The sequence below is a fragment of the Podarcis cretensis genome (genome assembly GCF_951804945.1).
Source record: "Podarcis cretensis genome assembly, chromosome: 5".
Classification (NCBI taxonomy): domain Eukaryota; kingdom Metazoa; phylum Chordata; class Lepidosauria; order Squamata; family Lacertidae; genus Podarcis; species Podarcis cretensis.
In genome coordinates this window covers 5,805,917-5,821,863 of record NC_137174.1, presented here as the reverse complement: position 1 = coordinate 5,821,863, position 15,947 = coordinate 5,805,917, and the positions used below count along the sequence as shown (strand labels likewise).

Genomic DNA, 15,947 nt, shown 5'->3' with positions numbered 1-15,947 from the left:
CAGAGTTTTTCACCTTTTTATGGCTGGTGTATTAATAATTTTCATAAATGTTTTGTGAATTTTCTTCACGGGGCCAAAATGCCATCCTGATTGCTCAAGATGTTCCTTTAGAGCTGCATTATTAAGGAGTTAGGCTGATTTGCAGCCCATGATGAGGAAACAATTTCTAAGCAGTTCATTATGTTCAGCCATAACGCTGACTTTAAAATGAGCCCCACTGCCTGATGGAAAACTAGGAAGTGGCAAAGTTCCTCCACGTGCTTTGCCTGCAGAAGGAAGGTCATAGGATCAACTGCTGGCAACTCCAGTGAAAAGGAGGCAAGGATGGGAAAGATCTCTGCATGAAATCTTGGAGTGATGCTCCTCTTCTGAGAGGGTGTTTCTGGGCTGCATAGGACAGTGGCCTGACCTGGCATTGAAAGAGGCTTTGCATGTCTGTAGGCTCTGTTGATGCCAGCCTTCTACAATGCATGTTGAACTTGCACCCTTCATATCTGCAAAGCCATTTCCGAGCTTGGGGAGGAGAGGGGGTTGCGGGCTACCCCCTCCCACACACGCGGGGGCTGGCCTTTTGCCCCCCGCGAGAATAGGGAATCCCCGGGCGTGCCTTCGACCCTGCCCGCCAATCGGCGGACTGGGGAGGTGGGGTGGGGCCTAGCCTATTTAAGGCCAGGCACGCCCGGGGACTGCCCTCTTTCCCCTTTCCAGCTGAGCGGTTTTCCCATCCCACCCACCCTTTAGGCTCAGCAAGCTATGACCTTGCTATGGACTCCGGTTGGTCGCCGTAAGGGGCCTGGTAGGAATTTTTCCAATTTGGCGCACTTCTAGCCTTTTGGTATTGGCGGTTAGGCATTGGCAGGGGGTTAATTGTTATGCAAATGAATGGGGGGAAGGAAGCGCCATCACCTTCCCCCAATGAAAAGGGTAGTCCGGTAGAGGACTCCGGGGGGCGTTGCCTTGTCCGAAACCTAGGGAGGTAAGGGCCTCCAGCATGCCCCCGAGCGGTGACACCCGTGGGATCCTAGTTGGCGTACTTCAACAGGACCCCCACGGCTTGTGGACAACCCTTCCCGGTCTCCATGCCGGGTAGTCGATAGGAGCCAATGCCTAAGGCCAATACCTTTCAATTCTGTAATCAATAAAAGTTGTGGCCTTTTTATGCCCATTAACCTTAAATAATGTATCCAGTGTCTTCAAGGGGGAGGGGACTTGCCACGCAAAGGGTGGGACACTGAATGATGCAGTCAGGCCTTCCGCTCCGGAGGAAGAAATGCCCTCGTCCACCACCTTACGAGGAAGATGGTCCCCTCTGAAACGAGCTTGTTTGACACCAAGCCATGTAGTAGTAGTAGTAGTAGTAGTAGTAATAATAATAATAATAATAATAATAATAATAATAATAATAATAATACAACAGTCATACCTCGGGTTAAATACGCTTTGAGTTGAGCACGTTCGAGTTGCGCTCCGCGGCAACCCGGAAGTAACGGAGCGCATTACTTCCGGGTTTCTCCGCTTACGCATGTGCAGACGCTCAAAATTACGTCACGCACATGCGCAGAAACGGTGATAAGCGATGCGCGCGTGCGCAGACATGCCATCACTAGATACATTTACCTTGAGATGCAAACGGGGCTCTGGAATGGATCCCGTTTGTATCTAGAGGTATCACTGTAATAATAATTTATTTATACCCCGCCCTCCCCAGCCAAGACCGGGCTCAGGGCAGCTAACAACCAATAATAAAAACAAGTTGATTAAAATACAATTAAAAAAAAAAACAAGATTAAAATACAACATTAAAACATTAAGATGCAGCCTCTTCACAGGAAGAGAAAGGAAAAAGAAAGAGGGGGAGGGAATCAAACTGATTCTAAGCCAAAGGCCAGGCAGAACAACTCTGTCTTGCAGGCCCTGTGGAAAGAAATCAGATCCCGCAGGGCCATGGTCTCATGAGACAGAGCGTTCCACCAGGCCGGGGCCAGTGTTGAGAAGGCCCTGGCTCTGGTTGAGGCCAATCTAACTTCCTTAGGGCCCGGGACCACTAGGGTGTTGCTATTTATGGACCTTAAGGTCCTCCGTGGGGCATACCGGGAGAGGTGGTCCCATAGGTACAAGGATCCTGGGCCGTATAAAATCACTTACAGCCTACTCAGAAGTAAGTCCACTGAATTCAATGAGCCTAGAGGATTGCAGCCTAACTGGGACGACTTGGTTAAACCAACCAGCAACCTTGTGTTGGTTCCACAGTTGTTCACTCTGGTTAGTTGATTGATAGCTGCTTGTCTCTCTTCATTTTGCTTGTATTGGGGCAGTTAAATAGCACTATAAAGTATATGGCTATTGATTTAAAATTCCCAGGCCAGGCACAGGATGGGACATAAACCATTTTCCCCAGTTTGCCAATTATTCACATTCCAGTACAGTACAGGAGTGGAAAATATAGCTTTTGATCTTATGCAGCACTGCCCTCTACTGGAGAGATGCAGCTATTCCTGGTTTTATGCTATACATAGAGTCTCATTAGATAATCCTTCATGTGCAGGCAATAGAAAAAAACGCGAAACAGATACAGGATAGATATGTTCTTTGTTGTTGTTTAGTCGTGTCCGACTCTTCGTGACCCCATGAACCAGAGCACGCCAGGCATTCCTGTCTTCCACTGCCTCCTGCAGTTTGGTCAAACTCATGTTAGTAGCTTTGAGAACACTGTCCAACCATCTCATCCTCTGTCATCCCCTTCTCCTTGTGCCCTACATCTTTCCCAACATCAGGGTCTTTTCCAGGGAGTCTTCTCTTCTCATGAGGAGGCCAAAGTATTGGAGCCTCAGCTTCAGGATCTGTCCTTCCAGTGAGCACTCAGGGCTGATTTCCTTCAGAATGGATAGGTTTGATCTTCTTGCAGTCCATGGGACTCTCAAGAGTCTCCTCCAGCACCACAGATTTAGATTGTGGCTAATGTCTTGCACACACTACTTCCCAAACCAAGAGCGGGAGCACACTGGATGCAGAGTAAACAGGAATGGGCAGACAGCCAGGCCTGGTGTAGACACAATATTTTTAAAGCACATTTGAAGCACACTTCCTACCCACTCAAAGAAATCTGGTCACTGAAGTTTATCCACCACAAAGTCACAGTTCCCTGCAACCCTTACCAAACTATTGGGCCCATAATTCTTAGAGGGAGAGAATGTGCTCTGGATGTGCTTTAAAGTTGTAGAGTGTACACAGCCCAATAAGACTCTGTTCTGCTTTCATTAGAAATAAGGTTTTCCATGTTGCTGTTCATTCCCAATCCCCTGACACAATACTTCTCAAGTAGAACCATTTCTAAGATGAAACTCAAAAGTCGCTCTGCTCATCCCCCTAGGTAAAGGTAAAGGGACCCCTGACCATTAGGTCCAGTCGTGGTCGACTCTGGGGTTGCGGCGCTCATCTCGCTTTATTGGCCAAGGGAGCCGGCGTACAGCTTCTGGGTCATGTGGCCAGCATGACTAAGCCGCTTCTGGCGAACCAGAGCAGCGCACGGAAATGCCGTTTACCTTCCCGCTGGAATGGTACCTATTTATCTACTTGCACTTTGATGTGCTTTCAAACTGCTAGGTTGGCAGGAGCAGGGACCGAGCAATGGGAGCTCACCCCGACGCGGGGATTTGAACCACCAACCTTCCAATCAGCAAACCCTAGTCTCTGTGGTTTAACCCACAGCGCCACCCGTGTCCCCAACATCAGGGTCTTTTCCAGGGAGTCTTCTCTTCTCATGAGGTGGCCAAAGTATTGGAACCTCAGCTTCAGGATCTGTCCTTCCAGTGAGCACTCAGGGCTGATTTCCTTAAGAATGGAGAGGTTTGATCTTCTTGCAGTCAGAATGGATCTTCTTGCTCATTCCCCTACTGAGGGAGTATTCCATTTACTTGCTGGGAATCAAGTTATCACAATCCAAAGAGAAAAGAAAACCGGAACAATTCATTTCTTATTGATTTGGTGTCTGTTGATGACTTGATATTTCATTTTTTCAAGCTGGGTGGTAATAATTCATTTTCTTCACACACACACACACACACACACACACACACACACACTTGCGCCTGCATGTCGTTAATGTACAATTCCTGTGTCAACATCAGAGCAACTGGCCTGCCAGCTTTTTTCCTTTTGGCACCACAGTTTAGCAAACAGCTTTTTGTTTGCTAGATTAGTGCACAGCCAAAATGAAGTCAAACAAGACTTGACAATGGATTACACTGCAAGAGGCTCTTAGCCACATATCCCTCATTTCTAGAACAAACAAACAAAAATGGGGTTCTGTAGAGTCTGAACCTCAAGCAACCCCACCAAAAAGACCAATCTTAATCAAAGTAAACTTGTGCGATCTAAACACCCTTGGGCATTGCTGTGGGCTGTGTTGCTCGTTGCAGCACAAAAAATGCTCCGCAATCCCATGACACACTTTAGAGCAATCCATTTATTTTCCTGGGCTCTCGTCTAACAATGTGCCCTCTGTGACAGCCTAAGAGCCATGAGCAGAGGGGAAATGAACATTAACACCTTTTCAAAATGTTTGCCCAAGAGGGCTAGTATTGTGGACTTGGAAGCAGTTTTCATGCTTTGGCGTAAGGAGGTAATTGTCCTCCTTCTTGGGCATCCTATTTCGCAAGTAGAAAAACATACAGCACACGGTGTAAACCAGCCTTTCTGTTTTTGCTTATCCTTTCTTGTGTATTTGCTCCCAATAGTTATTGGGCCATTGCAATTTAAATCCCATTTTTAAAGGAGGGGGGCGGTTAAAATGAAGTCTTGAAATCTTATACCTTAATGCCTTTGTGGTGCTGCAGCAGAAGCAACTGCCATATAAATCCAAAAGCAAGCCAACATTTCTTGCAAATTGATGGATAACTTGAAAACAATGTTGTTACAAAAAGGAAGTAATTTATTTCACTTTCTTTCACTCGTCCGCAAGGTCTGGTTTATTAGGCTTGTTATGTTTCCATAAATTATTACGGCTTACAAGAGGAAATGATTAATTGAATAATGTTTCCACAAAAACAAGATTTCTGGTCATTAACAGCTGCAGCAGCAAACTACAGTGCCGTATAACCTAAACACACTTCGGTATTTTATTTTATTTTTGAAAGCCTTACATTTTATGGCTTTATGTTGAAGTAGATCATAGACCTCTTGTGGCACAATTAGATCTTCTGACACCACACCCAAACTATTGAAAACTTGTTCACCCTTTTGAAAAAATATCTCATCTTTTGAGCCAATGAAATGAATCTAAGGGATAAAGTGAGTCAACTTGTGCCATGAATTAATATATTTGTTTTTAAAAATCTTTGTCATATAATAATTAATTAATGCCCAAGTATGTGGGGTTTTTTGTGGTTTTTTTAAAAAAATAATTGACTCCCAATTAAGAAAAGAGCATGCTTAGGACTAGTGCAGTCATTCCTGATGGTTTAGTAATACATAGATGAGTTAAAATATCCTCTGGGATCATGCACTCCCTCCCCTCTCCCTTCTGGGACACAAATTCAGGTCAGGGCTGGACCATGTCAGCCTGAGGTGACCCAGGACCAGAAGCTCAGTGACAAGCCAATAGCTGGGCCCAAAGAGCGAGTCAGGACTGAAGAAGAGGCAAGACCAGGAAGATACATGACCCGGAGGCCGTGCACCATGTTGTCTTTTCCCCTGGCTCCAGTCTACTCCCACTGCTGGCTCAGGATTTGGTCTACACATGACATTTCCCTGTATTGAGAAATACCGTATTTTTTGCTCTATAAGACTCACTTTTTCCCTCCTAAAAAGTAAGGGGAAATGTGTGTGCGTCTTATGGAGCAAATGCAGGTTGCACAGCTATCCCAGAAGCCAGAACAGCAAGAGGGATCACTGCTTTCACTGTGCAGCGATCCCTCTTGTTGTTCTGGCTTCTGAGATTCAGAATATATATTTTTTTGTTTTCCTCCTCCAAAAACTAGGTGCGTCTTATGATCTGGTGCGTCTTATACAGTGAAAAATACAGTACTACTGTTTTAGATGGTTTCCCTCAAACCAGCTTCAGCCCAAAAGGGAAACTCAAGCCATGTTCCGTTAAGCCAAGGTGTGTACGTTTGAGACAGTCTCTGCCCATGCACAGGTGACAGCTGGGGAGGTTGCAGGGGTGGAGAAGCCAAGAAGGTAATGTGCATCAGGTGGAGACATCCCCGCTCTGGTGTACACACCAGCAGCAGGCTAATGCAACTTGAAACAGCGTTGCTGTGTTTTGAACCGCTAATCTGTACATATCCTGAGTCAGGCTGTCAGTTCCATATCACTCTGTATCACCTGCTCTGATCTGCAGTGGCTTTCCAGGATTTGAGGTGGCTGTCTCTCTCAGACCTACCTGGAGATGTCTGGGACTGAACGTAGGAGCTTGCGCCTGCCAAGCTGTCCCACTGTGCTGCAGCCCTTCTCCAAAGACAGGGACACACCAATGTCTTCATTTGTCAAGAAAGTCTCAGCTGGAACAGGAAGCCCTTTCTACTCCTTCCTGCCCAGAAGGATGCAGCAGCCAGCCTGGGTGGGCAGAGTCGGTCCAGGGCTTGACGTTCAGTTCTTCTAGTAACATTCAGATGTCCTTGTTTTTCCTTCCTTGTTTCCTACAGATAATCCAAGTGGACATGGGCTGGAAGAGAAGATCATCTACGGAGTGGAGAACAGCAGCACTTTCCTGGAATGCAGCCCCAAATCTCAGCGTGCTCTGGTCTATTGGCAATTCCAGAAGCAAAACGATGACCGAAAGGAAGAGGTATGGGCTCTTGAAAGTGCATCCCAGGACTTTCTGGTTCAAAAGCGTGTTCAGTCTCTCTGGCCCAGTTCTCAAGAATCTGGGACCCGTGGGTCTCAGCTGTACCACTTCAGGATTGTAGCAGCAGGACTCACATGATAAAATGTTCCTGCTTACTAAAACAACAACATCCCTCCCCCCCCCCCAAAAGAAACCCTCTACATAGATGAAATGTCAGTGAGAAAGGCTATAGTCTAGCGTTCTCCCTGACATGTTGCTGGGCCCTTTAAAAAATAAATAAAAATAAAGCAAAATTCAGTTTTGTGGGGCCCCATCTTCTGTCTGAAATGACCAAGGCACAAGTTTGTAGTTTTATTCCTCCCCCTGCCCTGCTTCTTGCTCATACCCCCCCCCCAAGAAAGCAGAAGAGTTGGGTGTGGAAACATCTCAAAGAAATTGGGCTGTTTCCAAACCTGCCAGTTTTAGGAGACTGTGGAGGCATTTGGGAGGTGACAGCTTCTATATCCCTGCTGCAAGGCCCAGTACTTACCTCATAAGGAACAGTGATTAGATGGGCACCAGCTTTAAGATGTCTAGAGAGCCAGACTCTCCCATCCTTATGAGGTAAATAGCTTGAGCTCAGGGACTCAGCTGCTGTGCTAAACCCATTGTTAGTGTAAGCTCTTAAAATTCCTCCATGGTGGTCATTTGTTTTTTGCTTCCATGACGATCTTCACCTCAGGAGCTCAAAGCAACGCCTTTCCCGTATCCTCAATCTGCGCCATCTTTGCGCCTTGCAGCGGAAGCAACAAAGAGGGCCTGAGACCCTCATGAGGATGCTTAGCTTCTGAAGTAATCCCCATGGAAAGAAAAAGCTTTCCTGGCCGTTATAGACGGAAATGGTTAAGTGAGGAGTTCGGTGTCTCCGCTCCTGCCCTTGCACAGTTACCTGTATAATAATATGGTTGTGCTTTTCATTTCCCCAGGTGCTCTGGGGGATTAGTAGGAATGTAGACATCCTACAAGTCTGGAAGGCCACTTCATCACCTCATTTTTAACAGAATAACCTTTCCCCTGCTGGCTAGATGCCACCTGAGGGTGGGGGAGAGGAAAGAAAGAAAGAAAGAAAGAAAGAAAGAAAGAAAGAAAGAAAGAAAGAAAGAAAGAAAAAGAAAGTTAAATGTTATTTTGCATGAAGAATCCAAGGGACATATTTTATTCACAGCTAGAGGTTTTGTATGGTTAAGTTTCTAAAAGCTTATTATTTGAGGGTTGGGTGTGTGTCCCCCCCCCAAAAAAAAAGGGGGGTGGGAAGAATAGAGCATGCTCTGTCATGGTACGAAATAGCATCTGGCATTTGTCCTTCTTTAGCCACATGGATAAAGTTGGTAGATTTTATTATTTGTGCAATCCTTCACATGTTCACTCAGAATCATGCTTACTGGGTTAAGTGGGACTTACTCTCAGGTAAGTGTACACAGGATTGCAGCCAGTGTATGTGCCTGTGTATGTATTATTTATAAATGTACACACACACACACACACACACACACACACACACACACACCCCTTTGGCAAAGAAATGGAAGATGGCAGGCAGTTATCTCCACTAGTCCGTGTCTCCCAAAATGATCTCTGGCCAGGGACCATTACTACATAAGCTGTGGCTGAAAAGTTCTTTTGTTTCTTCATTGGCAGTGGGGAAGTGGGAGACATGGTTTCACTTAGAGACCTAGATTTGGACCAGAGGACGCCAGCTCCTGCCCCACATCTCCTAAGCTCCGATTAAACTTTTGAAGTGGGAAGCTGCATGCAGGTCTCTTTCACTGCCCTGATTCTCATTGATTCATTTTTGTAGTCATTTGAAATGCTAACCTTTTTCCCGCCCTATAACATTTTTTTCTCCATTTCTGAACACTGTAACATACGACGAGGTGTGCTGGAAATTCCATTTCAGGGCAAACAGGCTCATAATATGCTTGGTTGTTTTACCGAGTTCTTGACTGGTTTCAGAGAGCATGGTGTTTATCATATTTGGATCCCCATCCCTTCCAAAAAACCTTAGAGTAGCATTCTGTTTTTATATCAAAGCACCTCTGTTAGGTAGTTGAGGCTAAGTTACCTAATGTCTTGTTCAGTGAGCTTCATGGCTGAGTACAGTTTCAAATCCTGGTCCTCTGCTATCCAAGTGTACTGTGCGATGCTGGCACACAGTGTTGAGGCTTTGTGAGAGAGCCGGAGAGGACTATTGAGAACAGTGACCCCTTTTTTTGCCTCCTTGACAGATCAAAGTAGATGATCGCCTTATCCGGACAGAGCAAGGTCTACTGCTGCGGAGCTTGCAGCGGAAGGACTCCGGCATTTACTTCTGCCACGCTGTGGAGCATGGCTTCATGCAAACTCTCCTCAAGGTGACCCTGGAGATCATCGACACGGAGCACCTTGAAGAGCTGCTTCATAAAGAGGAAGAAGGAGATACCTCCAAGATCAAGGAAGCTTCTAACAGCATGACCCCAAGCCAGAAGGTCTGGTACAGGGACTTCATGCAGCTCATCAACCACCCCAACCTCAACACCATGGATGAGTTTTGTGAGCAGGTGTGGAAAAGGGACCGCAAACAACGGCGCCAGAGGCCCGCCAATGCCCAGGTGAACACAAACAAGTGGAAGCATCTACAAGAGAACAAGAAAGGCAGGAACAGGAGGACCCATGAGTTTGAAAGGGCACCACGGAGTGTCTGAGCTACAGTTACCTCTAGGAACCTCATCCAAGTAGAAACTTGCATAGACAAGATAACTGGAAATAAAATGCAATATACGTGAACTTTCCCCATGGCATTTTATGTGGATGTTTACAAAGAGCTAGGAGGCTCAAACAATTTCCATCTTGTTTGAAATGAACCCAGTTTGTTTGTTTAAAAAAACACAAACCACTGACCCTCTACTCTCCAGCATTTTGGGGACATAAGCTTGTTCCGAAACTAACTTATTGTTTCATGGGATCTGCAGCAAGGCTGTCTCGGCAATCCCCTTTAGACTTGAGGTATAAAAGTGTCACCTGCCATTCTGCCATTTTGAAAAGGAAAAAAAGAGGGAGGTGCAGAACAGCTCTCATCAGCCATGCTAATTTTCCTGAACTTAACTAAAAACTTGCATGGACCTTTATCCAGCTGATGAACACCTTCCCACTTGGTTGTACACATGACTGTTTTTTGTCCCCCCCCCCCCTTTCTGGTCTACAAGTCCTCTTGCTTAGATATGTACTGGAAGAAGGAAATCAATACTGTGCTTGATTGCTTACTGAAGTTGGAGCGCCATGAACCATTAATTATCTGAAGCAGCAGCAAGTGGAACATTCTGACCTACTACTGATGACACCCCTAACCTTTGACCTAAAGATGTATTTTATTAAAACAATTATTTAAATGTACCACAACCAATATGCAGTCAAAGATAGCTCTTGGTGGGTGGGTGGGGGAGGAAATAGAATAGGCTTTTGTCTGACAATACTCTAATATTCTAATTTTTAATTATTTTAAATAGGGAAAACAAAGGTTTCTGTTGCTCAGTTTTAAATGTCTGTTATCAAACATTTGTTCAACACAGTCAGCAAACTCAGCTCCTTGCCAGACATTCTCTATGATGAGTAACTTCCAACCTGATTTATCCTTCCAAACTAAGTTTTTTTCTGGCAAAAGAGTCTGTATTGCATGGACAGATTTTCTTTTTTCCCCCTCCCTAATTGTTCAGTATGAAAGACTTCAGCTTGTATAATACTTTGATACAAACAGAAATGGATTGAAGCAATGAAGGGAAACTTGGTTGACTTAAGCTGTATATTTTATTTTTAATTTCAAAAGACTGTGAATAGCATTAAAATATCTCCTCTGCTCATGACCTCATTATGTGGATGGCAAAAACTCAACACTGTAAGATGCAGAATCCATCTGACCTGCTCATACAGTCAATGTCGTGGTTTTCAGATGGCATTCTGGCAGTCCCCTGTATTCTTTGGAGATGTCTAGGGTATCTCAATGAGAAGAGCTGCACCTGGGTAATATTGGGTATGTATGACACAGAGCAAGCATGAAGCCTAACAGACTTGGGCCAGGTTGTTGTGTGGACAACACAAATTGGAACATGCCCCAGAATCTCTTTGATGCAATAGGGCCTCCAGGGCATTCAAGTTTATGTGAAAATAATGCCCCAAAAGTAGAAGGTCTGAAAACTGCTGGATTAGCAAAGTGTTGGCCTTTATCCAGAGAATAACGGGGTGCCAAAAGACTGTACACACACACACACACACACACACACACACAAGCAAGCCCACACAGATATATGAAGTACAGAATGCACTCACTTAAAAGTAGAATGGATTTTGCAATATTTCATTACTGGATATGGGGTCTCTTATCCCAGTTTAGTTATCCCTACTAGTATTGGCAAACTTATTTCCATGGGCAAATTTGTGCCATCTACATCCAGCTTTTGCATTCCCAGAATTTCCAACTAGCCGTGGTTTTACATTAGGAATGATATAATATTCCAGCAGCACCTTAAAAAAGGTAAAGGTAAAGGGACCCCTGACTATTAGGTCCAGTCGTGGCCGACTCTGGGGTTGCGGCGCTCATCTCACCTTATTGGCCGAGGGAGCCGGCGTGCAACTTCCGGGTCATGTGGCCAGCATAACTAAGCCGCTTCTAGCAAACCAGAGCAGTGCACGGAAACGCCGTTTACCTTCCCGCCGGAGCGGTACCTATTTATATACTTGCACTTTGACATGCTTTCGAACTGCTAGGTTGGCAGGAGCTGGGAGCGAGCAACAGGAGCTCACCCCATCACAGGGATTCAAACCACCAACCTTCTGATCGGCATGTCATGTAATATTGCATAAACTGCCATGGCTTACCAAGAATGGTGCATCTGATGAAAAAGTTTCCAGCCCAAGGCAGCTTACACCACAATAAATTTGTCGGTCGCTAAGGTGCTAGTACTGGCTCTAGGGTCTACTTTACAGGGTTGTTGTGAGGATAGACAGGCTATAGAACACGTTGGCAGATTTGAAATGCTATTAGAAAAAGGAGTGTAGAGCAGAGGAGAATTCAGGGTGCATAGATTATATGTAGTATTTGGGGCTATCCCACACATGAGGCAAGGTGAGGTGACCATCTCTGGTGGCAGGAACCACAAAAACAGCAGATCCAGCCTCCAATGCCCAATGCCACTCCTACACTACCCCCTTGTAGGCCAGATCTGCTGCCTCCTGGGCAAAACCACCCCATGCTGCCCCTATACTGGCTTCTTGGTAGATCGGAGGCATGGCTGGTCTCTTTCTACGCCTAGGGAGGAAATGGTGGGAGCTGCCCTTTGGAGTTTCTTGGGCTCTGCACCCACCTGGTGTACTTCAGAGTGGTCCCCATTCCTTCCCTCACCTGCCCCACTCACACAATGGCCTTTCATTCCCATTTCAACCATTGGATAAGGTTGATCTATTTAATACTGTGGAAGAAAATGTGCACCAGCAAGCATTCTTGTTTGCCAAGTACAGTTTTATAAATCAATACAATCCCATCAGATGGACTTTATGACACTCCATAATCCATTTTCCCTATGACTCATAATGCAGTAAATATAAGTCTATATAACAAACACATTCTTTCACAAAGGCAATTCAAATCCTTTTGTCACACCAATGCTTTTTTTTTTTTTTGATTAAATGGGCTATTTGCATTCTAATTATGCTCAATCAGTAAAGAAGTTCTCTACCCAGTTTTAAAGAAGACATCGATTTCTATCTTCTTTCTAACTCTTATGTTCAATCAATTTTATTTGACTTCACTGGCATTTAAGCAAGTGCTAAAACTTTAGCACTTTCCTAGTTTTCCTGCCTGAAGCAAACAAGTCTGCACAGATATTGAATTGGAATCTGAACGTACTTGATTCAACTGAATAGAAAGTACAGCAATACTTCCAGTTTGAACTATTCAGTTAATTACCTCCATAATCAGTTATTTTAGAACACTATCTTCCACTTTATCCCAGTTTTAATAAATGCCTAAAAATTGTCAACCAGCCAGCACAGAAATTGTGCACTGATGAAAGGGTTTTGGAAACTTGGAGGTGGAAGTGTAAAGGGATCGCAGCCCCTGGCCCCTACGTTCAACATTTGTGTCTTGCTCTAGTCAAACCTGCACCCAGAAAAAGCCAAAATGAGGCCCCAGATGCATGAATGACAGTGGTGTCTTTTATCTATATGCACATTAAAGGTAAAGGGACCCCTGACCATTAGGTCCAGTTGTGAACGACTCTGGGGTTGCGGCGCTCATCTCACTTTATTGGCTGAGGGAGCCGGCATACAGCTTCCGGGTCATGTGGCCAGCATGACTAAGCCGCTTCTGGCGAAACCAGAGCAGCGCACGGAAACGCCGTTTACCTTCCCGCCAGAGTGGTACCTATTTATCTACTTGCACTTTGAGGTGCTTTCGAACTGCTAGGTTGGCAGGAGCAGGGACCGAACAACGGGAGCTCACCCCATCACAGGGATTCGAACAGCCGAACCTCTGATCTGCAAGTCCTAGGCTCAGTGGTTTAAACCACAGTGCCATCCGCACCCTATTAATAATTAATATTACTAATCATCAAATCCAAAACTGTGACAATAGAAGAATTAATCATGGTCTTAACAGGCTACCTTCCCTGTAAAAGAGCTCCCTCTTCTGCTTTACATGTTCTTCCTCCAACATCAAAAAATACTGGCATAAATCTTTCTCAAGGCTTCGCAAAAACTCTTGCTAGCAATAACTTATTTTGCAATCCCCCCCCTTTCGTTTGCATGTTTCTGCAATTCCCCCATTCCCTTAAAACACCTTCTCATAGACACACTTACTTTCCATTTCCTTTTTAGTTTTCAGGCTATAAAACTGTGCCACAGACATTACTACATCTAAGAACTTTAAAAAATAAAACAAACCATTATTTCCCTATCCAAACTGTTGTTATAACACTTAACCAAGATTACAGAAATGTGGGGTACTAATTCATCATCAAATGCTTTCCATATAGTTTTTTTTTATCCATTCAGGCCTCTTTTTAGTCCTCCCATTTCTCAGAATTACAAAAAGGCATATTTTAAATAATTCCATCTAACCATTTAGCTGCCTCATCATCATCACCACCCAATTTCTGTTTCTTTCATTTCAAAGGTGCCTTTTAAGCCAGAACTGCCAACCAGTTAAAGGATTTTAGCTTTAGTTGGTTTAGCATCTGCCATGAAATCCAGGTGTTCCTTGACTCACTTAGAACACAGTCTGGCACAGACCTATTTGAAAGTAAGTCCCACGCACTTCAGTCAAACCCCACTGAACTCAAAGGGACCTCAGAGTATTCAGGCCTAGTGTACCCAGGCCTCTATATTGGTGTCTTTTTTTTGGAGATGGTGTCTTTTTTTGGAGTGGGTAAAAGCCTCAGCGCCTAGGGCTTACCGATCGAAAGGTCGGCGGTTCGAATCCCTGCGGCGGGGTGCGCTCCCGTCGTTCGGTCCCAGCGCCTGCCAACCTAGCAATTCGAAAGCACCTCCGGGTGCAAGTAGATAAATAGGGACCGCTTACTAGCGGGAAGGTAAACGGCGTTTCCGTGTGCGGCTCTGGCTCGCCAGAGCAGCGATGTCACGCTGGCCACGTGACCCAGAAGTGTCTCCGGACAGCGCTGGCCCCTGGCCTCTTAAGTGAGATGGGCGCACAACCCCAGAGTCTGTCAAGACTGGCCCGTACGGGCAGGGGTACCTTTACCTTTACCTTTTTATCAGTTAGAATGTAATGAGTGAAAGCTGTCTTTTAATTTCTTTCTAATTCCCTATGGATAACAGCAGCCAGAGCCAGGGTCCTTTCAGTGCAAGTTATTTATATTTGCCACTTAAAATTAACCCTCAAAGATTAATCAGCTAGAATTGTTCTTGATGAACAAGTTAAAGAAGGGTTCACAGGAAGGAGCGCCTGCCTAGACTTAGAATAATTCTGCATCCCTGGAACAGAACCGCCGCTGTGCATCAGACACAAGGTATATTTCCCTCTCACAGCAGCTAACTGAATCTGCTAGCGCAGATCCAAGAGAACAATGCACGTGCAGAAATGGTTTGTGTCTGTCTCTTTCCCACAATCACCGTTGGCAGTCAGGTAGCACATGCAAGCATGCGCTGGAGCTTCCAAACATTTGCTAAGCAAAGGACTGTTTTGTAGGTGGGAGGAGCAATGCCCTGTGTGCACACTAAGTATTTGCGTGTGAAGACCCCCAAAACCACCCCCAAATGAAGACACAATAGACACAGATTTTAGTTTAAGGTTTGGGGCATTTAATTTTGGCCACAACTTTATTAATTACAGCATGTGAGTGGTTGCTTAGGGATTGGTTCCAGACTACCTGAACCTGCACAATGGCAGGAACAGGACTGACACTGGGCACCACCAGAGGTCAGTAAGGGAAAACATCCTGGGGGAGCGAGAAGCTGGCTTCAGTCTCACAGCTCACCCCAGATGCTCCCAGGGGCTCTGGCGTGGCCCTAGCCCCTTGACAGGGTTCGGGCAAAAGCAAGGCGAGCCCTTGGATTCCTTTAACGGAATTCCCTAGCAGCAGCGATGGAGGGGCAGGAACAGCCAACCATATCCCCTCCCTAAAACATTGAACCAATGCCTAACAGCCAACATTACAAAGCTGTGACGATTTGCTACACGGTAGGCAAAAACCAAATGGCAACAGCCAATCAGCCCTGCTCTAAAAACAGATGACCCCTAGGCAGGCATAGCAAGGCCAAAGGTAGAAACCCTAAATATAGGGAGGGAGTGATGCACGTCGTAAGAAAGAGGAGCTCCCAGCAACATGCAGCAGCTTAAATAGCCCCTCGGCAGCCAATAGATGACCCAACAGGCCAATTTTTTGCCCCAGCAACCAAGGGGCAACCAATGGGGAGTTGTGGCTATCCAAACGGTCCTGCCCCACAACAGGGAGGCAGTTTAGGTGATCTCACCGCAATGCGTGCTCTCCATGATGGAGGACACGATTTGCTAAGCAAAGGACTATTTTGCAGGTGGGAGGAGCAATGCCCTCTGTGCACACGGAGTATTTCATGTTATGCAAAAGAACACGAATTCCCAGTAGCTACGAGATTTTGGAAGATACCCTTGCTGAGA

At 45.5% G+C, this 15,947-nt stretch overlaps 1 protein-coding gene across 1 annotated transcript in view; it reads left to right on the top strand.

Moving 5' to 3' along the window:
• The window catches only part of SEMA3A (semaphorin 3A), a 190,841-nt gene extending 180,174 nt beyond the window's left edge, over positions 1-10,667 (top strand). Inside the window, exons 16-17 of the mRNA XM_079975176.1 lie at positions 6,645-6,787; positions 9,052-10,667. Of these exons, the coding sequence (XP_079831302.1) occupies positions 6,645-6,787; positions 9,052-9,507 (599 nt within the window). The 3' untranslated portion in view covers positions 9,508-10,667. The remainder of the gene's footprint in view (positions 1-6,644; positions 6,788-9,051) is intronic.
• Positions 10,668-15,947: the final 5,280 nt, after the last annotated feature.